Genomic DNA, 26076 nt, shown 5'->3' with positions numbered 1-26076 from the left:
AACATGCAGAAATTATGCTCTCTGCTGTGTTCTGGGGAAGAGCTGGTAGTGTCTTACCTCTCGCTCACTGACCAACTTTTAATACCTCCCTTCTGTAGCTACATTAGCAAACTCGACTCTAGCAGGGGGCTGACTGCAGGCTTTGATGCTAGTCATACAATATTTGCACTATATTTTATTGATTTAGAAGGAATTGCAATAATGCATAAGTTAAAAACATCATTTAAATGTACTTATGTTTTCTGCACAAAGGTGATGTCACACCTTCTTTTGCCCTTTCTTTGTGGTCCCTCTGGAGATCCAGGTTAACTTGTGTTACGTCTTGCCATGGGTGTAGGCAATGCTTCAGTGTTACTCTGGTAAACCCTTGGTCCATAGGCTTGAGCATGTTTCTGCAGTATTAGTACTGCCTCAGGAACAAATTTTTGATACGTTAACACTGCTCTGTGCTGCTACTGTGATCTAAAACAGCTTGAAATTTGTCTGAAGCTGTAATTAAATTGGCTTTTGCTTTGGTTGCATCACTCTGGCTATACCAGAACATATCCATGAACTTAGTTCTGTGACTCTATATTGCCAAATGGCTGCTGTTCACAGTAGTGCCCAGGAGGATTTTGTTCTTCAAAGCCAGTGAAGATTTATGCAACGCCTTTAAATAACAAACACGTTATTTTTGTGCACATGTATTGTCACATTGATATAGGAAAGTGGAATAGTGCACCAGGGAAAGCAGTTCTACCTTGCATAGCTTTGAGAGCTCTGTCTCTCCTTGGGATTACTTTCCACCACTGGTCACTAGACTGAAATCCTATTATGCGCATGCATCGCTAATGCGTGCATCAGGTACCATTTTTTTAGGTGTTTTGCTTCAAAGTGAAAAAGAGTACATGGCTGACTTTCCAACTCTGGAACTTCTTTCTATGTCTCTTTGTTGCTACTGCCACCCCTCGTCCTGGATGTGTAGCTGCAATCCAGCTGTGTCCCCTGCAATCCAGAGCCTTCATCGTGCTGTACTTGTCTTCACAAAGTGATACCAAGAGAGCTTCAAGAGTAGGGAGGGGATACCTGCCTCTGTGCCTGTGTGTTAATATTGATTTTGAATATTATTTTAATGTTGAGGGTTTGGGACAGGCTATAATTAAATTATTTTTCTTTAAATAGCAGAAGAAAATCCAGCCTTAGAAGAGATTTTTGCAGCGACTCTCAGACCTGTGCAGTTGCAGTGATGTGCAGGGAGGCTGGGTGCACAGCCTGTGCAGAGCTCACTGGCAGCTTAGGGATGGCCAGTTCAGATATTTAGGTGAGCACAAAGGAGCCTGGGAATGGCATTAGACTTGCTCATTAGGAAGCAGCAGCACAAATGTTGTGCTGCCAAACACAGCATGTACTCTCTCTTTCCAGTTTCTTACTTCAGTGCCTGGTGGCTGTAAGGACTGCTACCCCATACAGATGCAGGACTCTTTCTATGAGAATCTGAAGCATTTTGCAGCACCTTTCTTCTGAATTTCTTTAATATTTGGTTTCTTCTTATTTCTCCTCTATCCTTTTGATTGTACTGTAGCAGATGTTGGATTGTATGAACGTTTCTCAGTAGCCCTCTTACTGCATTAGTCTGCTGTTCCTTTTCTCCGTGTAGTTATCTTCTATATCTAGAATGAAATCTTCTTTTGTGAAGATCTTTTGAGATGATCTCTTTGAGATCTTTTGTTCGTGTTTTGTTTGATCATCCTCTATGACTTGCACTTTTGACATACTTTTGTCTGCTGTTTCCTTGTGCACACTACCTACTGGTCACTTCCTATCCTTCCTTCTCAGTCCTTTTATTGCTAGGGAATGAACTCTTTTCTCCACTTGAGTTCATAATTCACTGGTGAGTTTTTTCCTTTTTCTGGGCCTGAAGAAGTGTGATGGTTGAATGACCAGCTCTGGCCTTTTTTTTCTAATTTGGCATTATGTTGTTAGTCTTATTTAGGTCTGCGGTCAGAGTGCTACAGTAACATTCATTTTTAGGAAGGAAAATTTTTCATGTTTTGGGGGAAGGATGATAAAACTACCAAGAAAGTTTAATAAAAGATCCCTGCTTAATAAAAGATCTGGCCTACTTCTAAAGCCAGAAAGATATCTTAGAGGAAGAGACAAAATGCATTAGGAAGATCTTTTATTAGTCTTGTTTCAATTAATTTTCTTCCAGGAAAGAGGAGTTAATGTATATTTGAAAGTCATTTTTGTAGAAGAATTATAAGTAAAAAAACTCAAACCAGAATTAATTTCAGCACAGGTTATCTGGAGCTCCCTATAAAACCACAAAAAAAGGGGCATGAAGTAGAATGCAGGCACCATAGGAACAAGATATCTCTTTGTATTTTAATGTGGTAATTTTTGGCACTGTGTATATGCTATGAGAAGGACTAATTTATACATGGCTGACGCCCTTTCTAACCATCCCCATCGTCTTTGCTTGGCTGTTCATTGCAGTGATAGTGTCTGTAATCCTGGCTCTCTAAAGGCCCTTCTACCCTACTCAGATGCTTTTAGGCTTATTGAATGCGATACCTGGCAAACCTTCCTGATTTGTGTTGGATGTCGTCCAATGAAAACCATAAAAACTGCCTATGTAGCAGCTGCTCTGTTAAAGCAAGACCTTCCTTTTTGCCTGGTGACAATAACAGCTCTCGCAGCATTTGGCATTAGATTCTCTTTGACTTGTTGGCTGTCAGGCCCAAGAGCACTGGACTCCTGCATGGTATAGCCAGTAATTGTTGCCCTTTTAGTTTTTATGCTGCTGACTTGAAGCATGGTTGCGTCTGCCAAGTTTATGCATGGAGTGAGCTCAGGTGTTTGCAAGGTGAGTTTGCGTTCTTTCCTAAGAGACCGGTTCTGATTTAGTTGTAAGCCAAACCTGTGGAAATGTAGCATGCACTTCTGCCATGACCTGTACTAATTTTATTATTCCTTCCCCCCGCCCCTTTTTTTCCCCAGATAAATGGCTCATTTAAATTGGGAGCTACTAAAATACTCTCTGGCTGGCAAATGCAGTGCCTAGCAGCAGTCATCAAGGACGAACCAAACATGAGTGGAGGAGGGGAACAGGTTGACATCCTTCCGGCCAATTATGTGGTCAAAGATCGCTGGAAAGTGGTGAGTAGCTCTGGCTTTGTGCTTCCTTTGGTTGCCCAAACAGATCTCCTCCTCCTGTAGTAGTATAGCAACTTGTCTAGTTAATTCTGGGCTCCGGCAAGCGACAGTGGAGTGGTATGGTTTGACGTGTTGGTAAGATACTGCAAGAGCATGGTTAATATTGCTCTAGTGTTTTTTAGACTGTCTGGTATTTTTAGAAGATTAAACCTGCCAAGGATTTTTAGGTAGGATTGGACTGTTACAGCAGGATGAGTAATCTTTTACTTAGGTTTCAAGTTAGTGTTGCAAAGAATACTACAGATGTGCCCATAAATAAATCACATTACAGTGAAATAATTTAAAAGCAAATGTTTAAGGTTGGAATGTGAGTTACTTCAAAAGTCAGAAATTCCACAATGAGCTTGTTGGTACAACTTCTGTGTAAGTTTGTTTGGATACTTTTTAAAATTGTATCATCACGTGTGAAGAGTTTTGATTCTTCATGGGACAGTTGTCTCATCTGTTGTGCAAGCTGGATGGGTTCACTGAATTAGTAGTAGTTTCATCTTTTATGTATTCATTGTATGGCTGCAGATGTCACTGTCCATTTAAATTCATGGCATGAGTTTGCCATTTAAACTCAGCTCTTTATGTTTCTCATTGCTGAAGTATCTGTGTCAGATACGCGTATTTAATTTTAATGTTCATGCTTTTACCAGGTGATACAAGAGAGAACTATTAACTTACTTTTACAAATGGGGTTTCAAATATAGTTAGATCTTGATTTTTATGATTTTTTACAGACTTAGCATTTATGACCAAAGCACAACTCCACTTGACATCATGGGCATTTAGGCATGTTCATCACTCCTATAGATTGGGCCTGGCTGTCTTGCCTTAGGCACTCAGCAAATGAGCACATGATTAATGATGTCTTGTGAGCAGAGACTTCAGCAAGGCTGCTGTGGTAGAGTGTTGTGGTTTAACCCAGCAAGTTGAGATGAAGACTATTTAATAATTAAAAGAAAATAAACCAATGAATTGTAATAAAATTAGGAACAATGTTAATAAAGCAATCAAAATTATGCTTAGTTCACAAGCAGCAGTCACTGCCTATACACCAATGAAAATGCAACAAAGGAGGCGTAAGCCTCAGGAATTGAGATAGGCACCATCACGAAGTAAGTAGAAGGGAAAAGAAAGGAAGAAGGGATTGAAGGGAAGAAGAGAAAGGAAGAAAGGGTCGTTGCCAGGAAATTCTGCAATTTACAGTGAGTGTGATGTTTGTGGGATAGAATATGTTTTATTGGTTCACTTGAATCAGACCCAGCTCATCTGTCCTGGGTCACCTGTCCCAGAAAATCTCAGGCTTTTGCTTCCCCCTCATCCTTTTGTGCAGAGAGAAATTGAAAAATACCTAAATGAAACTATAACCACAGGTGCAGGTGAAAGACTGAAAAACCAGCCTTGAAAAATGTAAATACTGGCATGTTATCAATATAAGTCTCAGCACAAACCCAAAACAAAACTCTCATTAGTACTATGAGGGAAAGAAAAAAAAACCTCTGTCCCAGCAGAACTAGAGCATGGAGACATGGGGAGAATCTCATTCTCCAGAGCTGTGTTTCATTGCTACCAAATTTGTTCAGAGGATGCTGTTCCTCTTACGTACAAGGCTGTTATCACCTCAGTTAAAAAAAACTAGAATATCACATGTGACAGGATCCTGTACTTCGTGTACCTTCAATACTTCTTGAAACTCTGTATGTGTTTTCTGAGAGTTTTTGTTTTTTGACTTTAAAAACTTTGCTTTTAGAAAGCTGGAAAAAAATAATTAAATCCCATGCGTGCCATTGTGTCCATTTTTAGCTTGGATTACCAGCAGTAGTCAAACTCACAGCAGTGAGTTTGCTAGTTTAGCACCAAGTCGTTTCTCTGTCCTATGTAGCTGTGGTACAGCTGCCCTGTGAGTTTTGCAGTGGGCTGTGAAGAGCAGAGGACTAAAGGGACTCAGGACTCTGAACTCACTTCAGTTCCAGGCTGTGAATGGGTTATTTTCAACAGCCCTCTTCAGACAACACAGCATCATCTCCTTAGGCTTGCCTCATGCCTGTATCTCTGTTGGCCTGGACAGTTCCCCCTTGCTCTGTTCCTGTTACTCCCCCATTGCCTGCCTCTCTTCGTCCTGGCACTTTGCTCCTCCTTTCTCCACAGCCTTCACTTTTCTTTCTGGCCTATCCCCAGACAGCCTATTTATATTTAAGCAATTCAAACTGCTCTTCAGTCTCCATGCTTCCTGAGAGCAGATGGAGAATCTCACTTTTCTCTGTGATTAGATACCAAAGTGGAGACAACCCCTATCCCCCTCCCAAAGCTTTCTGGCACAGCTGAAGGAAAGTCTTGCTGTGCTTTTGCGGTTCTGGGCTGGAGCACGTATACTTCTTTTGGCAGGATGATACTAGTGCAGGTTAACTGACGTAGAGGACTTGAAACATGCTCTGTGCTTAAGGGATTCTCAGAAAATGCTGCTTGAAGCTTTTATCTGACCCTCCCTGCACAAATGAAAACTTCTTCAGAGCCTACAATTTGGTCAGATTGGTGCATCTTCTTTGCAAAGCTGAATTTAGATGCTCTCCTGATGCTAAGCCTTTGCTTCAGGTGCATGGTTGCAAATACTCGTTCTTCTCCATTCACCTTTACCCTGGCTAGACTCGGCTTATGCCATTCCTACTGTTCATCAAATTTTGTGTTTCTCTTTCATAGACAGGAGTGCTAAAACTTCTGCAAATAATGGGGCTATTTTTTAAACACAGCCTAAACAAAGTAACTTTGATCTTGAAAACAGCAGAACTCTTAGAAGCACTAAAAACTCCAAATAAAGCCTAAGATATGCTCAGTTATGCTCATAGGGGAACATTTCAAACTAATTTTAAATTTGGTAGAGGCACTAAATGTGGGATTTGGTGGCTTCATTGTTGCTTGAATCTGTGACGGGGGACTGCTAGAAGCTCTACCCACTAACTGTACCTTAGAAAATACAGAAATGTGCAGCTGTATTGTCAACAACAGCTACCTTTAACTAGAGAAATAGCCCTTTATGTTCTATGATGTTGGCTCACAGTAGTCTTCAGTACTGCAGTAAGGCCATTACCCCACTTGAAAGCCCTGAGAAACCACATGACTTGCCGAAGGGCATAAATAGCAATGAGAAATTCTAATTCTCAGCTGAGCAGAGCTAGGCATTTGGCCGTGTGCTACCTGAGTTGTGTGTTGTGTGCCTTTGCTGAGCAGTCGCTTCTGCCCCCCGAGAAGTGCACACCATTTAGGCAGGCATTCTGTGCTGTCCCCTTGCTGTACTCGGTGTTGGTGTGTTCTCAGTCAGAACTGCGAGCTGTGCGGGGCTCAAAGTAATCTGGAAAAAATGTGAAAATACCTCTGTTGGTGCAAGAAATGGATAGCATAGGATTGAGCGACAGATGAAAAAGGGAGTGTACCTTAAAGTGAGCATACAGCTGTAATGTCAGTAGTAGCATCTTTTTTTTCTTTATCATAGACCTTTCTGAATCTAATCCATAGCATGCAAGCCAGAGCGTCCAAGCGTTGCTGTGGGTGATGGGTCCTGCTCAAGCAGGTGTGTGGCACATTTCTGGGATGCTGGGGCTCAGCTGCCAGAAGGCTTTTTGTATAATTTGTCCTCCCATTGTGAGTGTCTCTGGCTGAGCATCTGCCTGAACCTTGCAGTTCGTAGTGCTGGCATGCTTCCAGTATTGAGCCAGCTTCTAATTTTAGATCTGTGTAATGTATTCCTTGAATTCCTCTCCTCCTCTCCTCCTATACACTGGCTGACAAAGTTTTGACAAATGAAGATGTTGGTTCTCTGCAGTTAGCCTGTTGGTAGTCCATTTTCCTGTCACTCCAAGACAGTAAAGTTTGGCTGTCTGACAGCAATGATATTTTTGTTCTTATTTTTGGAGAAAGGCATGGACACAGAGTGCTTATGCTTTTTATAAAAACTTTTGGCCTTGAATAGCATTATTTTAAGTCATTCTTTACTTGCAGATATTTTTGATGCTTTGACTGGATGAAATTCGGACAGTACTGAAACCGTTTTGCTGAGACCCCAGAGGGTGACTGGATCCACACATGCTCTGAATGATGTGAACCGCTTTGTTCAGGGGAGGGAACAAATTCAGACATAACTTGTACTTGCTTTGAACTGGGCTGAATGGGTTTATCTCTATTTCACCTAAACGCTTTGTATTGAGAATTCACAACGGAGACTTAGTAGCAAGACAGAGCTGGCAGCTCCTGCACCAAGCTTTGAATACAAGTGGTGACTCTTTTGTCAGGTGCAATCCATGCTTTGATTTGTTCCAGGTTTCTGAGGTTCTTGAACTGACGATACACTTGTCCTTCTCCTGTTTATTTTGGAAACTTTGCTGGAAGCCCCACAGACTTTTGTGAACTCTTCACCTTGTCCTGGCCCCAAAGGCCATTTATGGTTCCAGGAGGGAACTTGGGGCAAGGAAGGTGCTTTGTCAGTCTTTGGGCCTCTTTTGGTCTCACTCTGCTCTGAATTGCTTTAAGTGGGCTTTGGCAGGTCTTCAGATGATTTAGAATGTGGCTGGTTGACTTCTTGATTGACTCCTCAGTTCATGCCTGTTTTATATAAGTTAGTTTTCCCTTGATAGCAGTATAATTCCAGTGCTCCTAAGCAAGTTGAGAGGACTCTCAGAGCTTAGTGAATGTAGGTCCGCTCATCTTCACCTGTTGTTAGGTCTGATGAGGCCTACTAGCCATTGCTGGATCAAGTAGCCCATTGAGTTGGGCTGCAAGGTTTGCAGCCTTGACTATACAAGTGCTCCTAAAAGGCAGTCACAGTAGTCACTGTTTGACCTTGTCAGCCTTTGAAGCCCATAGGTGACAGCCTTGACCTTGGCTGAGCTCACCAGAGGTCGCTGGCTCTTGGTTTGGTCTTTTGCTCTGGATTTAGAAGACATGTTCTTGTTCCTGACCCTGCCACCAATTCTGGGACTGAACCACACGTGGCTTGGTCCTGGAGTGTTTTCCTGGGAAGGTTTAGTCTTTATGTAATATCCTTGGAAGGCTTTGTTTAGAGCAGCAGTGTATTATACGCTTGCTGAATAAAAGATTAAATTTGTAATTGAAGGTTATTTTTGGTTACAGGAGGTGCTGTGTTGCCTTGGTTTTTTGAACTGTCCCTCTGTGAGTACTGATTTCTGCTTAGTGAGAAGGCTGTGTTGTTTGTTTTTGTTTTTGTTTTTTAATAGGCTCTGGAGGATTGTGCTGCAAGAGTCTTTTCAGGATAAATCAAAAACATTTCAGGATATTTAAAGGAGACTTCAAAGGGAGCCATCTGTGTCCTGTGTAACTACTGATACACCCAGGGGAGTTCTTGGGAGTGGCTTCCCGCATCAGGACATGGCTGTTTTGGTAGTCCTGAGGGACAGTTCAGTTTGGGGAATTCCTGGAATCCCCTACACTGAGGGGTCAAGTAGAGTGGCTTTTCAGTAAGAGTTTACTTCAAGGGCCTAATATGGCCTGAAACCTCTTAGACTATGGAATCACACAGGTGTTTCCAGGGATGGGGCCTCTACCACCTCTGTGGGCAACGTGTTCCAGCGTTTCACCACCCTCGTTGTAAAAAATCTCTTCCTTATATCCAGTCTAGATCTACCCTCCCTTAGTTTAAAACCATTACTTCTCGTCCTGTAACTACAGGCCTTGCTAGAAAAGATTGTCACCATCTTTCTTATAGGACCCCTTTAAGTACTGAAAGCCCACAACAAGGTGTCCCTGGAGCCTTCTCTTCTCTAGGCTGAACAACCCCAGCTCCCTCAGCCTGTTCTCATAGGAGAGGTGCTCCAGCCCTCTGATCATTTTTGTGGCCATCCTCTGAACCTGCTCCACCAGGTCCATGTCCTTCTTGTGCTGAGGGCTCTGGAGCTGGACACAGCACTGGAAGAAGCACTGCCATGAGCTGTATGGTCATGTGGCCATTAGTGGGATGCTGAAAGGATTGAAACCATGTTTGAGATGCAGCTTATTTCATTTTAGTTGTCTATGTGCAAGTCCAAATTGATACCTGTGTTTGATCAGATGAATTGTTCACTTGACTCCAGAGGCTGTAGTGCAAACCTGGATGCCCAGCTCACATATAGGCTCATGCATTTAGGTAGAATGAGTCCTACTGATGTTGTCAGGCTGTAACCCAGTCTTAACAGCACATGGACTGGTGGAAGGTAGGAGACAGGATGAAAAGATACTATTTCCAGAGCAGTGAGGTTTAGTATGGGCTGGTGACTCATGATTACCACGTAGGTGATTCTCATTAGGTGTTCCCTTCTCTTTCTTTACTTTAATGGTTTCATTATTCATTTATTTTGTTGAGTGGTACATGCCCATCTCTTCTTTGTGTCCAGCAGAAGGCTGTGCTGAATTCACCTTAGATCGTGAACTCCCACAGAGTACCCAAGTAATGTGGAAATGCCTGTGTGGTAAGCCCCTGACCTCAGCCAAGACCTTGAGTTGGAAGATAACAACTTGTTCTGCAACAAAGAAAAGGAAATGGCTGCTGATGGCCTCTGGATGTTGCTGAAAAGTCAAGGAGGATGGCAGTGCTGGTAATGATGAATAGGACCATCTGGTGTGCTGGGAAAAGTATGCCAGAGAATAATTTCCATAAGAGGATGAGAAAGGATGTGAGGAAGCAGAGGCAGCTTGAGGGCTCTTGGACAGTGAGGGGCACCTATTGGCTGGAATGTGTGTATGAAAATGGTTTTCCAATTCAGCAGAAGCTCTGATCTTGTCTCTTTCATGTCATCTTGCATTTGTTGCTCTGTAGACTTGTATGGGTCCTCTGACTTGACTCTTTTCCCAGGTGAGCAGCCTCAATACCTGTACCTTTCTTCTTGAACCTGCTTCTCTGATGCACACGTTGTTTTAATTTTTCTGAGGTAGCAGTCCTAGTCTGTTCTTAGTTTTTCCATTCACTTCATCCTGAAATGAACCACTCCTAACTTAGTGAGAGCCACTAGCAGCAAGGTGAATCGATATTGTGCATTGTACATGACCAGTCCTTCCTACAGATCCTTATAGTGCCACTATCCTAATCATATTGCTGTGTTGTTCCATTTAGATTGTAGTAGCTTTGCATTTTGGCAACTGTGTTGGATGTGGGAGCTGTCCCTGTTAAGGCCAGTGAATGGAAAAGGATCATTGTGTGCATCTGTGCTGGCTCAGCAATATTTCTCCCCAGATCCAATTCTTGAATTTGTAACCCAGTGAGTTGTTTGGGTAGCCTGTGTTTCTTCTCCATCCCAGCTATGTTGTGTTATATTTATTACTGTTGACTTTTGCTTGTTATGTTCCCCATTTTCCCACTGAGACTTCTTAAAATCTTCCTCAAATTCCATCCAGATCCTGACTAAACTTTCTGCCTTCTGCAGCTTTTATTACCCCTTTCCCTTCTGTGTTGTTAATATATCAGGCAGCAGAAGGTCTTGTGTACTGAATCCTGAGTTATTAGCTGGCATGTTGTTGCTATGCTGACTGTAGCATTGTTTTGACAGAAAGATTTATAATAGCCAGCTCAGTGTGAATTTCCAAGTAGAAGTAGGGCTGCACTGTAATAATTTATGAATAATATGTGGTGACCCAGTTATTGGGCTGTTTACTGTATGAATATGCCTTTTTATCCCAGTGAAAGTTTATAAAGAAAAACAACAAGAAAAAGGAGAAGAATGGCTCTGGACAGCAGCTCTCAAAGGTTTATCAAGAAATAGCTTCAGAGACAATAGTCAGGGTTTTAATACAGAAAGTACTATCTTCTTCATGCAAAGGTGTTTTTCTTGACCTGGGAGCCAGAAGAACAAATGTTTTGAGTTGCCTTAAGAATTAAAAAAGCCCTACCCTTCAGTGGAAGTGCCCGTTGCTCAGGAAACTGGACAGATGCACAGGACAGACCTTCTGTGGTACAGAAGACACTAAAATATCTTCTAAACCTCATTAAACATTGTGCAAGATACAAGTTTGTCTGTCTGCCTGATTTAAACTCCTTTTTCTCTTCAAGTGTTACTGTTGCCATTGGAAAGAAGCAGCGCTCAGGGCTTCTCTAGCAGTTGTGAACACAGGGAACACAAAATGCTGGAGAGAAGGGCTGCAGCTCAGTTCAGTGAACAAGTGCTAAGCAGATCAAAGGAGCCGTGTTCTAGCTCTGCTGTAAACCTGAATTTGTTCCTGGGCAGCATAGTATGCTTTAAATATATCTGAGAGAAACAAATATAAAATAATTTTCCTGGCATAGACATTGACACTTGCAACACGTTAGGAGTCTGCCTTATACATGCATATGTATAACTGTATGTGCATATGCTGTCAAGTCTCAGCAGAAGGAGAATCAAGGAATCACCTTCCAGGAAAGGCAGAGGATCCCAGCTTGCTCTCTGCGTGGGTGGCTACTTTAGAACAGGCAGAGGATCTCTCTCTAGTAGGTGCATATCAAATACGCTGGAACTTGGACGTCTTTAGCTTTGAGTTTATGTCAACTGAATTTGTTTTGATTTCCAAGTAGTGATATCCTTCTATTGTGAAACAGTCTTTAATTTTGCTCAGAGACACAGAAAGCTTCATTTGGTATGGTTTAAAATTAAAAAGAAAAAGAAAAGAGAGAAAGAGAGAATGAGAAACAATGGAGCTGTACTTGCGGCTTGTACGTAACTGTTTTGAGGTAATGCATTTGGCAGTTGTCTGAAATGTGACATTGAAGTAACCTCACTAGCAGAGCAGGTCAAGCACCTAGTAAAATATTCAAGTGAGTGTTTTGTTCTGTATTTAAAATCCTGTGAATGAGATAGAAACTTCATTTAACTTATTTCTTGAAAGTGTTAGTTCCATCTACCATGGTTGTGTTTTACTGCAGTGATGTTTGTTGATAGGACATGATAGTGGTTCTGCTGTCTCCTTGAAGGGTCTTTCCTTGAATTTTGGCAAGAACATTATTGATGTAATAGGCGTTATCATTTGCTCTTAAGTGTATTACATGTTGGCACTTGCTAAGCTTGTTCTTTGTTGTTATAGCAAAGAATTTATACATAGCACAGTCAAGTGGGTAGCTGGACTTCTGCCCAGCTGTGCAGTGAAGGTATTCAGGCACAGCACAGATTGAGAGCTGAGTTCTCCCTGTGCAGTAAAGAAGCTAATGCCTGACTCTGTGAGAGTCAATGTAATGTTGTCTCTCTTGTACATTGTACCAAAGCTCTTTCTGCTTTTCTAGTTGAAGAAGATTGGTGGTGGTGGCTTTGGGGAGATCTATGAGGCGATGGATCTGCTGACTCGTGAGAATGTGGCCTTGAAGGTGGAATCAGCCCAGCAGCCCAAGCAAGTTCTCAAGATGGAAGTGGCTGTCCTGAAAAAGCTGCAAGGTAAGGCAGAAAGCTCTTCAGAAGTGCTAAAGGTCACTATGTGTGTTAATAATTAGAACCCCAAGTTGCAAAAGTTTTTTATAATTTTCTCTTCAGCTTCCATCTGTATGTGATGTTACATTAAGTCATTCAGCTCAGAAAGTTATTGCATTCTTCAAAGCATCTGCTCAAGTGACTTCCAACTACAGGGACTATTTTTGTTCACCAGGCTATAAGAACAAAGGGGAGACTTAAACTGAACTATTGGTACACTGGTCTGTGCAGTCTAGGGATACTAAGTAGATAATAAGGAATAGAGCAAACGGTGTCTGACTAAGAAATGAGGTTAGCTGATTGCCTCCCAGAGGACCAGGACAATGTTTGTGACTGTACCACTGTGAGCATGATGGAGTCTCCAAGTAAAATGGTTGACAGTAGTAGATGAGTGCAAAAATTGGAAGTATAGAGAAACTGGTGATTAGTTAATTTTTCAGGTACTTGACTGTCCCGAAGGCAAAGTGTGAAGTGATTTTAGGTCTTTTAGTTTGGGGAATAATGGTTTTGAATTATATGCATATTCTTAATTTTCCCTAACACAGCTTTGTATTGGTTTGCTTGTGAAAGTCAGCCCTGGAACCATCGATTTCTATAGCTGAACCTGGCAAAGCTTGTAAGCAGGTTTCAAACTGACTGGGAAGCAGCAAAATAGGAGCCTTCCTTGACTCGTGTCCAACCCTGCTTCCACTTAAATTACACTGAAGGGGAACCTGCCTTAGGCCAGGATGCTGCTTTATGTTTACTCAGATGGAACTATAAATAAGGCTAAAAGTTAAAAATTCCTGTGCTGATCTTTAAAGTCTTTAAAGTCCCAGTCATTCTCAGGAGTGAACTGGTAGAGTAGGGTGAAAGAAGCCAGCCAGTATCCCAAAGGCTTTTGCAATGCAGATGAGATACAGTATAACAACGAAGGGTGCAAGGAAGCAGTCCTGCTGCAGTTGTTCCTGGCTGATGGAACAGTGCGGGAGCTTCTACTCAAAACTGATTGCTAAGGGAAGATGTAAGCAAGAAATTTCCATATCTGCCTTTGAGGAGCTGAGAACTGCTGTTTGCTGAAGTGCGTTGTGCATGGATTTCCTTGTGAAGGCAAGGCCAGCTATTGACAGGTACGGTTGACATCTTCTAGTGTAATATGCCTTTGAAGGGATGTTCCTTTTTGCAGGATCCCCACTTGGGCTGAAGAAACACCATCTCATGAAGCAGTGAGTAGTATCCTTATCAGCAGAGCTCATGCTTCAGAGATAGTGTTGTGGCCCTGTGTCCATGTCTGTGCCTCTGGCCTTGCGCAAAATCTCCTGAGACCGATTGAATTAGAGGGTGAAACTGTTGCAGGTCTTGTGAAACACGAGTTACTCAATGTTTCTGACAGATTGCCTCTAGGTAAATGTCAGTGAATTCTTTTTGAAGGTCAAATAGTTTTCCACAGTTCAGCTCTTCTAAGAGGAGGAGGACTGGTAAGGCCCTTTTGGAATACACTGTATTGTAATAGATGCAGCTGAACTGTGTAAAGAGAACTGAAACATAGGAGAAATCAAGCCAGGTCACTGGGAGGAAGCTTGCTGTTCATCTGTGTAAGGCCTGAATACACACTGCTCCCAGAGGACAGCAGAGCAGGTGGCTGAGGTCTGAAAGCAATGTAGTGAGAGCAAGCAAGGCAGAGATGTAGATTTTTGTATTTGGCTGTACACTTGGAACTGCTCCGAATTGAGTGAGAGCAGCAGATTATTAGAATACCAAGAGACGATGCTATCATGCTGGCTAGTGTCAGTATGTGTTACATCCATGGCAGGGAGTGCTTGAAAAGCAGGACCTGAAGTCACCGAATCAGAAAATGTGCAGGGAGTTGACCAGTACTTGTGCTTTGCCATCAATGTTTATTTCTGGAAAATAGTTGAGAATACCAAATGTTTGAACAAGTACCCACGGTTGTACACAGCATGATCCTGGTGACTGGGGAGAGGGAGTGGCAGTGTGTGGAATTAGGAAAAGTCTCTTGGCAAAGCAGTTAGCTAATATTAAGGGACAGAAAAGACAGAGGAAGCAGAATTGGCTATGCATCAGCTCTCCTGCATTTAATAATGACACATTACTAAAGCCATATTTTTACAAATCAAGAAGAATTTAGCTTTTTCGGTTCAAGGTTAATCCCCAAATGCCTTACTGAAATAAATGATAAAGTTAAAATAAGAAATAAGGTTGAGAGAATTGGGAATCATATATTGTATATGTTTTCACTGTGAGCTGTTGCGAAGAGGTGAGAAACATTTCAGAAAGGGAGATGCTGACTTTATCGAAACAGTTGGTGGATGTAGGAAGTTGGTGGTGTCATCATGGGTGATACAGTTGGTTCATGGCTTTCCAGGTGAAAAGCAAGGGACCAGTGTTGTCTAAAATTGCTCTGTACTTTTCTGGTAGAATTGAACATTGCAGTCCATTTTAAATGGTTTCTATTTAGGTATCACACCAACAGTAAAGGACTAATGAGCTGCTGCTCTTTTCAGAGCTTTTGATCAGGGTCTTGCAAGTTGCTAGAGCTTCAACAGTTTGGGATAGAGAAGGCTGGCCATTAGCCCATACTACAGACCTACTTCAGGACCTGATTTGGGTGTAGCCTGACCTCTCAGTGCAGTAGCTCCTGATCGGTTTGGACTGCAGGCTGTTGCCAACTACAAAACTTTTTGGAACACTTTGTGGAATCACCGCGTAAGGAACACAGCAGCACATCCCTCACAATGTCCTTTCTGCACTGGCTATCCACACAGAACAACTGGGGAACTAATCAGTTAATGACTTTTCTAGAGAGCCTCTATACCTTCTCATAAACACTGTGTGTACTTTTCTACTGTGAGGGTGGTCAAATGCTGGCACAGGTTGCACAGAGAGGTTGTGGAGTTTCCATCCTTTGAGATATTCAAAACCCAACTGGTTGCGTCCCTGGACAGCCTGCTCCAGCTGTCTCTGCTTGAACAGGGTGAGTAGCCTACATGATCTCAAGAGGTCCTCTCTGTATTGAGTTTCTGTGAGGGGGGTTTTCTGGTAGCAGGACTGGGTCTATGGAGATAGCTCCAGTAAGAAGCTGCTAGAAACTCCCCTGGCTTAAATTTCAGACCCACCTCTGAGCAAGGCCAAGTCAATCAGCACCTCTGCGAATTTACATATCTAAGAGGGGCCCAGCACATCCCCCTCCCCTCCCAGCCCAGGCCCTGACCAGCATAGTCCCGGTGTGGGTGGCACAGCCCTGGCCTGGACAGCCTGGTCCAGCCCCAACTCAAGCTCAAGTCCTGCTGCAGATCCAGCCCAAGAGATCTGGGAACTCTTCAAGAACCAGCAGTAGAAACCTGCAGCAGAGAGAGTGGGATGGGAGGAGAACAACTGTGCGAACACCAAGGTCAGCGAAGAAAGGAAGGGTAGGATGTTCTCTGGAGCAGGGGTTCTACTGCAGCCCATGGTGAGATGGCATTGGAGATTCAGCAGTGGAACAGAGATCCGCATGAGAAGGTGGCTGAGCCTGAAGAAGGCCATGACTCCATGGGAAGTTTGTGCTGGAACAGTCTGTGGGAAGGACTGCAGCACGCAGATGGGAAGCCCACACTGGAGCAGTTCATGAGGAAAACGGCAGCTGTGGGTGGACCTACAGAGAAGTTCGTGGAGAACTTCTCCTCGTCTTCCGTGGGAGGGATGCCATGTGGAAGCAGAGGAAGAATGTGAGGAGGCCTCACTACCCCTGGAGAGGAAGGAGCGGCAGAAACTGCGTGGGATGAACTGACTGCAACCCCCATTCCCCATCCACCTGCGCTGCTGGAGGATAGAGGAGGTAAAGAAATCAGGAGCAAAGCTGAGCCCAGGAGGAAGGGAGGAGTTGGGGAAGGTGTTGCCGTTAAGGTCTGGTTGTATCTCTCATTATTCTGATGTTACTGATAAGGAATTAAATTGTTTTGTTTTCTTCCCCAAGCTGAGTCTGTTTTTCGCCTGTGGCGAGTGAACCCTCCCTGTCTTGGCCCATGAGCGCTTTGTTATATTTTCTTCTCCTCATCCCACCAGGGCTGGGGTAGGAGAGGAGTGAGCGAGCGGCCTCATGGTGCTCAGTTGCCCACTGGGATTAAACCACAACACCTTCCAATGTGAACAATTCTGTGATATGTTTTCTTGGCTACGTGAGATCACTGCCACTTGAGTATCTGTCAGCTGCCCTGTAAAGTCATTCTGTTCTGCTCTTACTGGATTTGATTTTTTTGGCTGCATAGTGCTTTTTAAAAATCTCTTTAAATATGAATGTCTTTTCCAAAGGCAAAGTTCTTTCTGACTTGTATTGTTACTTGCAAGGATGATAGATCATCTTCTGACCAGCCTTCCAAATCTTTATACTCTGTTGAGGCTGGGAAGCACCAGCAATGGTGCCCTTTTAGACTTTGGGTGAAACGTGGTTGAGAAGTCAGCTTACAGAGTTTCTTACCCAAGCAGGTGATGAGCTGGAGCTTTCAGTTTTTCTGTTGTTGCACATTTACCCAAAAAAGTTCCCAGCAAAATTTCTTTTTCTTGCTTTCAATGGACTATTTTAGTGAAAATTGAAACCTCTTGGTCCTACAGAGTTGCTGTAGAGTGTTTCCTTATTCTGGCTGGGCTTGCAGGGCTCAGGACATTCTGTCTGGTGCTGCTCTATCTGGTCAGTTCTAATCAGAGCCGCACAAGATAACATTTTTTTAAATATTTGTCAAGCATTGTTTGGCTTAGTCCTGTGGGTCCCCTTTTCTGACAAAGCCTTGATGCTGTTGAACCAAAGCCATTTCCTCGGTGTGTGTTGATAAGCTTTCTTAGGAAACAGGGAAATTGCATTTTCTTTTTGGTACCATTAGGAATGTTGACCTGTGTATCACAATGTGTATTACTGTCCTTGCTGCTCAAGGAGGCCTGCACCCTCCACAGGGCCTGTTTTTACCCATATCATCATTGCAGCACAAGCAGATGGGATCCTCCACGATACCAGGCCTCTTACATGATGAGTCAGCATTTGAGGTCTTTCTTTTAAAATCCTTACCATGTGGTGGCATTCAGGCAACCCTACCTTGTTGTAGAACCAGTGACCACTACCAATTACGACCTTGGACCTCTCTTTTGCTTGAGATCGTACCGTGTGTTTACCCACTGTCTGCCGTAGGTGAAGTCCTTTGCTGTTTATCAACCCCAGCCTGAGCAACCCTTTTGGCCTGACTGCAGGAGTCGCTCACCACTTCTGTCAGGCTTGGTTATCTCTGGCTTATCTGTCCCTTCCATGGGTGAAGGAGTACGCAGGACTAGGTTTACCTAGAGGATCAGAAAATTTCCCTTCCTTGAAGAAGGCTGCTGTGCAGCTCCAGCTACTGGGTGTCACAGAGAGTCTAATGAACCACATCAGACAGCAGACTGTTGCAGTAATACATTCTTATATTTATCTCTAAAATGTGCAATAAGTAATAAGCAATATGGAAATTATATGAAAAATTCATTGTATACACCAATAAGAAATGAGTGTGTGTAATTGGTAAATATAGGGAAAATAAATCAAAGTAATAGTATTAAAAAGATAAGAAGAAAAATTATTTTATAGATATAGCTATAGCTAGCTATCTATAGCTATAGATATAAAGAACTACCCTACAAAGGATTAAAATCTTGCCTATAACAAATTCAGAAACTGTTCCAGTGATAGTTTGGCACATCTGCACGCAAACTTCTGCATGGATACAGCTTCTCTGTCAGAAAAATACTATTTTGGTGCCAAGCCCTCATTTTATTACCTTAATCACTAGTATAAAATTACGTTTAAGTGAGATAATTGTATATTATTGTACTATTTGCACATAATTTTAACCTATCAGGCTTTTCTACTTTGCAGTCAAGCATTTTGAATCCAAGCCTAAGCTGCATTGGCAAAATACTCTTGCAGATATAACTTGTCTCCAGCAGAGAAGGTTGCTGGATTAGTTGTATCTGCAATTGTTTTGCTGTGTAGACAAGTCTTTTGCTCACGTACGTTAAAAAACAAATGGAAATAAGATCTGTATGGCTAAGTGGATTAGCAAATTGCTTATCCAGAAGGTAAGAAGGGCCTTTGTTGAGCTTTCTATTTCACCCTCTTAAGCTATGTCTACATTAGTGCCAGCAGGTAGTTGATAAAAGCAGTTCCTCAAGCCTCTACATCTCCAGCATATATGGCTTGGGGATTTTACACTATAAACAGCTTGTGCTTTGGGAATTTTGGTTTGGGTTAGTATTAATCTGGGCTCCCTGTCTGAGTTACCAGTTATTGGTCTGGACTGCCTCCTTTAGGATCTGGGGGCTATTTGGTGTGTACCTGGAGTGGAGCTCTTCTGGGTCTGCTTGCTCACAAAAGTTGATGTGACAGAAAGCCGCTCTGTGAACAACACTGACACATGGTGGTTGTGATGATTTAAGGCAGGATAGGGGCCTGCTTTACAACCTCATTGCTATTAGAAACCAGGACTCTGAGGCTCCTGTTCTTTGGAATCATGGGGAGAAAGAATGGGATGGTTTCCTGTCATTGAACACATGGAAGGAGGAGAGCTGTCAGTTCTAGAAGAGCAGATGTTTCCCCATATCAAAGCTTTTCTAACCTTTTGGCATACAGACAGACAGAAACCTGCCTGCTCTCTCTGTGACTTTTTTTTTGTTGCCCTGGGTTTGCTGTGAAGCAACATTCAGGAACATCTGTGAAGTGCTATCCAGACTCTTCTTCCCATCTCTGAGGCCTTTGAGGTTAGTCAAAACACAATGGCTCTGTTAGAACAGCTCTTGCACAGCTTTTGAGATGGTTGGCCTGGGCTATCTCAGTGTCAGTCTGTCTTTACAACAGCAGCTTTAATTGCAGAAATAGTAGTAAACCAGTATCCCTAATTAAATCCAGTGGGTTATTTTCTAGAGCTTTTGGGCTGCTGCAAAGAAGAGTGTGTAAACCATCTTTACATCCCAAACCAGGCACTGTGCTCTAAATGCTCAGCTGGGGCTGTGTGAAGCCCAGCAGCAGATGCTTTGAATTCAAAAGTATTCTCCCTGTCCTTACCCACTTCTTGATAGGTCTCTCTGAGAGCACTCTGAGGGCTTGTGAGACTATGATGGTGCAAGAGGATCTCTCCTGAGGCATGCACTTTGGATGCCTTCTGGTCCACAGGGTCCTTAAAATACAATGTGGCCACAGCATCCAGTTTCCTTTGCTGGGATTCTCCTTGGAGCAGCCTAACAGGCAGATTGTCAGTTAAAATGGCCAGATTATTCTGGTGCTGAGCATTGCTTTCTGTTCATCCACAGTGGCAATTTTGCCCTGGTGTGAGGCTACGAGGCCCCATGTACTTGCCTTTGACCTCACTCAGCAGCCAGATATTCCTAAGCTCTCTTCAGTGTGTCGTTTTCTTGGTAAATGCCTTCTTTTCAGTGTAACCAGTTTCATTGCGTAGGACTCTGATTAATTTTATTCTGCAGTGCAGAGATCTTCTGCATATTGAGTAGCTGTGCAAGATGCAGCCTGGTCACCGGCATTGTAGTTTTTGAGTACCTCGTTTTATTACAGCATATAGTGAAGCAGATCTGTGTTGCTTGTCCCCCATTTACTTGCAGGGTTGGACAGGTAAGGGTGTCCTAACAAAATAAAGGAAGAAAAGGGATCTTGCTTGTTTTTTCTCATTTGCCAGTCCTAGTCTTGTCTTTTAGCATACATGAGTTTTTTGTGTTAAAGTGGTGCCTTAACTCTCTGTGATTCCGTTACTTTTGTAAACACATTTTATATGTTTCTACAGCATTTTGCTAGCTTGATGTAACCAAGCTATCTGTAAAGGCTGGAAAGCAGGGTAAATTATCCTTTGCAGATTTTTAGGCTATCACAGGGTGGCAGGTTCAGACACTTGGTGTAGCTCTAGCCTCTCTGCCCAGCACTTCATTTTTCCATGTGGAAGAGTCCTATGGGTGTTTGAATGAACTGGCATTTGGGCCACATGTTTTCTGTGTCAAACATGGTATCACGGCATGGGGGAGGAACATGAGGTGGAAGAAAGAGGATTTAAAACACACTTTTTTTGAGGCTGTGTTGAATTCGCTATTCTGCCTTGCCCTGTGTGGGATCTGTCATCAGTTGCTTATCTTAAAGTTTTCAGTGGTCTTGGAAAGTAGAGGAAATGATGCCATGCAAGGTCAGGGAGCTTTACCTTTAAGTGTTCGATTAGAAGACGATTACCAGCCTTTTGTTTTTATGTCCATTAGCTCATTTATTTATTACAGAAGCACTAGCAAGGTTAACCCTGTTCCTGAAATCCTAATAGATTGCTATTGGATAATGTAGTTATTTAAGCCTTACTTCCAGCATAGAATTTGTTTTCTTTCATGTTCCAAACTCCTTGTCTTCGGTGGAGCTGGCATGTTCCTGAAGTCAGCTAGCTGGTCTGGCCAGAGATGAAACTTGCTAACTGCAAAGGAAAGAAAACTGTGTGCTAGTCAGCTTTGCCAAGCTACAGACACCATTTCCAAGTAAAGTTAGAAGATGATGAAAATAACTCTTACTTCATTTTCTAGTCCTGATGGATCTAGTCCTGATTTTCTAGTCCTGATGGATCCTTTGTTTCTTTAGAATTTTTGTACAGAAGTGAATTCAATATCCCCTTAGTACTGGAAATGTAAGTATTATAAACTGATAAACCTGATGCTGATGTTGACAGGCAAATGAAAAAGAGGATAGCTGTAAAATGGATATTGCATCTATAATGTAGAGCATGAGAAATAGCTGCAGCTTTCCAAAATGCCAGTGAGAGCAATTGTATAGCTAGATGTCCACAACTGTGCATATAATAGAGACCCCGAGAGTGCCAAGTACTCAAACAAGTTATGCCACTTGGGCTTTCCTTGTGCTGCTCTCTTTAGGGTTGAGCTGCTGGATGGCTGTGCCATGCTGGTTATGTTTGGCCAGCAGTATACCATTGGTTTTGATGGGCCTTTTCCAGTGAAGTTTTGAATGTTCTTCAAAGACTGACATCCCACAGCCCTGTTCCAGGGTTTGACCACCCTCATGGGGAAAAAGAAATGACACCTGATGGGAGTTTCCCATGTTGCAGCTCTGCGCACCTCTGAGAAAAGTCAGGCTCCACCTTCTCAGCACTGTCCTGTTAGGTGGCTCTGGCCAGCAGTTAGATCCACCCCTCTGCTGCCTTCCTAAGGCTGAACAAACCCATTGCTCTGACACTCATGGTGAATGTCACGTCCTGCTTTTTCTGCAGTCATCTTGGTGGCCTCTGCTGGGCTCGCACTGGCGTCTCAGCATTGATCACACACTGCAGAGGAAATACAAGAATTGGTATGGTAACAGCTGTAAGAGTAACAATTGTCATGAGATTTATGATAATCTATGTAGTAGAAGTTTCTTCAGTGTTTTGGGTGAACTGTTAGCAATAAGACAGCTCATCTGTGGAGATGAATCACAAAATTTTAGCATAAATTTAAAAGATGGAATTTTTGAACTGCTTTGGGGAGTAGAGTGGTTATTTGTTTTCTGTGGGTGGAAACGCAGGAAATATGAAGTCTGTAACCAAAAAAAAAAGGTATTTCAAGTTGCAACAATAACGTCACATATTTATTTTTTACTATTTATTTGATTAGTTTCATTGTTGTGTTGAAAATACATTAGGAATATTTAAGAACTTAAATGAGTAGAAGATTGGAATGAATATCAGTTTCCAGCAGTTTGAAATTGATTCACGTGGAAAAATACACTCATAAAAAGGATCAGCATTTAATTTTTTAAGTGCTGTGTAATGGAAGTTTTTAGGTAATGGAAGTTTTAAAGAATTAACGTGGGGTTTTTAATCGTGTCTCTACAAGGTGATGAATATCTATCCTAGGGTGGAAGGGTTTCCCAAATACTTGAAGTTATTCTTATACATGAGAACATGGTTATTGATTGTATTTTAAGTTCCTTCAGAAGGATGGTAAAGACCACTTCAGTAACTGAAATATTTGTATTTCTCACCCAGTATTATATGGGAGATCATTGTGTACATTTTTGTTTAAAGGCAGCAATAGAAAGAGTATTTCTCTATGGGTGAACATTAAAACATTGCTTTAACTAAATGCTTGGAAAAATGAATGTATGTGAAACAAAATAAAACACATATTTGCGGAAACTTTCCTCAGGTCAGTGTTTGTGAACAGCCGGCTGACTTATTCCTCCAGCCTATGTTAGTTAACAGGCCAAAACTCTTTATAATCTCTTCCTCCATTCCTTTACTTTGTTGGAAGATAACTGCTTTGTTTCAGTAATAAAAAAATACAGATACAGGACTTATTTTCTGAAGTATGAGCTTGTGATCTTCTGTAATACTAGAGTGTTCAGTGGAACAGTCTAGCAAAGGAGCAAGCATGATCTAGCAGTTAGTACAGTAAAATGGTTGTGAAACTCCCCATACTAAGTATACCTTTTAAAAACTTTTTTTTTCCCCTTTTCTTACTTTTCTGGGTTAAAACATGATGATAAAGCTCTCTTTGCTGTGATTTTCGTGCTTGAGGAAGGCGTGTGTGAGGAAAGAGGGCTATTTCCTTCTGCCTTGAAGGGAGGTATGACAGTGCCGTCATCCTGGCTGCACAGGAGGTTATGAACATGGTTGTTCCTGTGGGTTTCATAATTCTCATCAGCCTCGGGACTCATCTGCAGGAAACCAAGTCATGCCTGACTGTCAGCCTCCATCTGCTACTTCAGCATGGCATCAGCTCCTTTGAGAGGGCCAACAGTTGTAACCTGGTGCCTCCTTGAGTTGAAAAAATGAGTAAAAGCCTCAGAAACCCAGAGGGGTTGATGTTGCAAGCATTTATCCCATCTGTATGACCTACACCGCCTCTAAACGTGGACTGCTTTCTCTGCACTCTGTTATATTCCTTTTGTTTCATGCAAGAATTGACACAGTCTTCCCTCCTCCCATTTCTTCTTCTTCTCCTGGCATTGCTTGCGTTGTAGAACAAGTGCATAGCAGAGCTGTTCCAGGGAGAGCCTAAATTCTCAGGACCAACAGATCAGGTGGGAGCCCATTTTGGGGCTGGGAAGGAGGATTCAGTATAAAATCAAGTCAGTTTGGGGATGTGCGTCATCAGGAACTGTCAGTCGGTTTATCATTTTCAAGAATTATGGTAAGCAGAAACATGTTGTCAGCCTAAATGTGCATAACATTCTCAAAGGTAATAAATTAAAAATGTAAATGTTTTTTCTTTCTGTAAGACTGTTATCCAGAAAAGAATAATGTTATGGAGGAAACTGATTTAAAAAAAAGAAAAGTTCTCAGGAATATACTCCAAATCAGAAGAGGTAGCACCAAATTAGCAGGGTTGTGTCTTAAGTGACAGTCAAATGTATTGGACACTGCAACTCCTGTTTCACTGAAATGATTGATGTAGGTGGCCAGGTTCTTCCTGTCAGTCAATTGGTTTTTAATGTTCTTGTCTATAGTTTTACAGCCATAAAAAGCACATGATGTCTTGCCTATTGGTGTTTTGCAATTATTTAAAACAATAAAAGCAAGTGAAAATTTGAGTAATTTCCCTTCTTGCCACACAGTAGCTCTCACTGCCAGTAGAAACAGTCACTGTTTTGGCTGTTGCCTCAATATCCATCTCTTGTGCTCTGAAAGGCAAAACAAGGCCAAGCAGGACTTGAAGTGTGTCTGTAAATAAGCCAGGCTGGTCTGTGTGAATCTGTATGGACTCAGAAGACCTGGGTCTGGGATGAGTGTGGACCTGCACTGGCCTGTCCATCCCATCCAAGACCCGTGTGGATTGCTGGCTTGCTGAAGCGCCTATGTATCATAAGCTCCTGAAGAAAGATAACTGATTCTTGCTGAGGTTAACCAGGTATGTTGACTTTGTAGCCACCAATCTGGCTTTGAGGCTGCCTTCACATCGCAGGCAGCATAGCCGTCCATGTTGGGACCCATGGCAGGAGGATGTGTAGGACAGTTGAGGCTTGCTGGCTGTCCCTCCTTGGTAATGCCCAGGCCAGGACATGTGTTACAATCAGACAGTGTCTCAAGGAGTTCCCTCAGAAAACCAAAAGCCTCTATCTCAAAATCAACTCTGAATTTGCAATGAATTTGCAGATAGTAGAAAACCAGGGGCACCCAGTACTCATAGACATACACAAGACATGGGCTTGGTATATGAGGAAAAAGAACAAGGAAGAGTGTGCAGGCCACCCTGATGTGTGCTGAAAAGGGTACTTTCCTGAGTTCTGAATATCTTTTCCTGAAATATGGTGGCTTGTGACATTCCTTAGTGGTTTCAGCATGGTTGTGCATGCTCAGTCCTGAGACTGGACAGTGTCCTTAAGTCTGTGTCAGAGACATGACGGATTTGCAGCCATGTAACCTTCCAGCTTATCTAATCAAGGTTGGTTGGTTGGTTGGTTTGTCTGTTCTAAGCCTGTTCTTCCAAAGAGAGTAAGGGGTAGCCAAGGCCTCTGTTCCTCCAGTTCTGGTTGCCAGCAGCTCTGTTACCTCCTTGTGGCAGGCGAGAAATTGTGGATGTTCTGCTGCGGGATGCTGCTGGACCCTGGAGAGCAGGCTTGTTGGTGCTTACCAACAGCCCTGGGATAGAGCTCAATATTCCACAGCTGTATGTATTGCTCTCGCCAAAGTTCTTGTTCTGCAGTGAGAAAGCTACTGCTTTGCCTCCTGCTGCCCTCCAGGTCCCTGTTCTGTCACATCTTGCTGTCCCCAACAGTTTTTGATGTCCTAGGCCTATGGTGCACACAATGAGAGCAACAGCAGGGTCCTGAGGGTGTTACAGGCAGTGCAGTTACTGATTACTGTGTATGTTTATGTTCTTCCATCTTTTTTTAATTTTAAAACTGGAAAGTATGCAACAATAAGCTTTGGTTTAAAAACTAATTTAAATTACCATTACTCAGGTGCTACGAAGAAATACAGGGCAAAGCTATGCAATGATATTCACCCTCTTCCCTGCTTAGAACCCCCACCAGGAACCAAAAGTTCACCACTGTGGTGTGCATCTGCCTTTACCCTGTTATCAGTAATCTGCTATTAGAGAAACACATGCATCATGCTTCCGCTTTTGCTAGTACAGAGAGCACACCATCGCAGGCCATTACAGGTCAGGATCTGAAACCACAGCCTCTGCTCCCTCTGCGGTTTTTGTTTGTTTTAAGATGGGCCCTGCCCAGTGCCATGTGTTGAAACGCAGATGTTGCAGCAGCACTTTCGTACCACAAAGAATGAATCTCGAGGACTAGCTGGGTGTAGTGAGGTGACTGGTTGGTTTTGGTTTTGAATAGTTGTAGTTTGTACTTCTAACACCATGCCAGAACTCAACGTGAAATTGCCTGGGTTTATTTCCTTCTTTTGTTATGAAATTGCTTTAATGTATCAATGGAGTTTTTCCATAAGCATCTTTCTTTTCCACATATTTCTGACAATTAAAATCAGGGTTTGCCCATGTTGAAGTA

The 26076-nt window shown here is 42.6% G+C and overlaps 1 protein-coding gene across 1 annotated transcript in view; it reads left to right on the top strand.

The window, feature by feature from the left end:
* Positions 1-2794: 2794 nt before the first annotated feature.
* TTBK1 (tau tubulin kinase 1) overlaps positions 2795-26076 on the top strand; it is an 87783-nt gene continuing 64501 nt past the window's right edge. The window contains exons 1-3 of the mRNA XM_010182674.1: positions 2795-2845; positions 2980-3138; positions 12413-12560. Coding sequence (XP_010180976.1) covers positions 2795-2845; positions 2980-3138; positions 12413-12560 — 358 coding nt within the window. The remainder of the gene's footprint in view (positions 2846-2979; positions 3139-12412; positions 12561-26076) is intronic.

This window comes from Mesitornis unicolor, unplaced genomic scaffold (assembly GCF_000695765.1).
Source record: "Mesitornis unicolor isolate BGI_N332 unplaced genomic scaffold, ASM69576v1 scaffold2054, whole genome shotgun sequence".
NCBI classification, from domain to species: domain Eukaryota; kingdom Metazoa; phylum Chordata; class Aves; order Mesitornithiformes; family Mesitornithidae; genus Mesitornis; species Mesitornis unicolor.
Note: the sequence above shows the minus strand (reverse complement) of the source record. Positions and strands in the feature narration are given on the sequence as shown.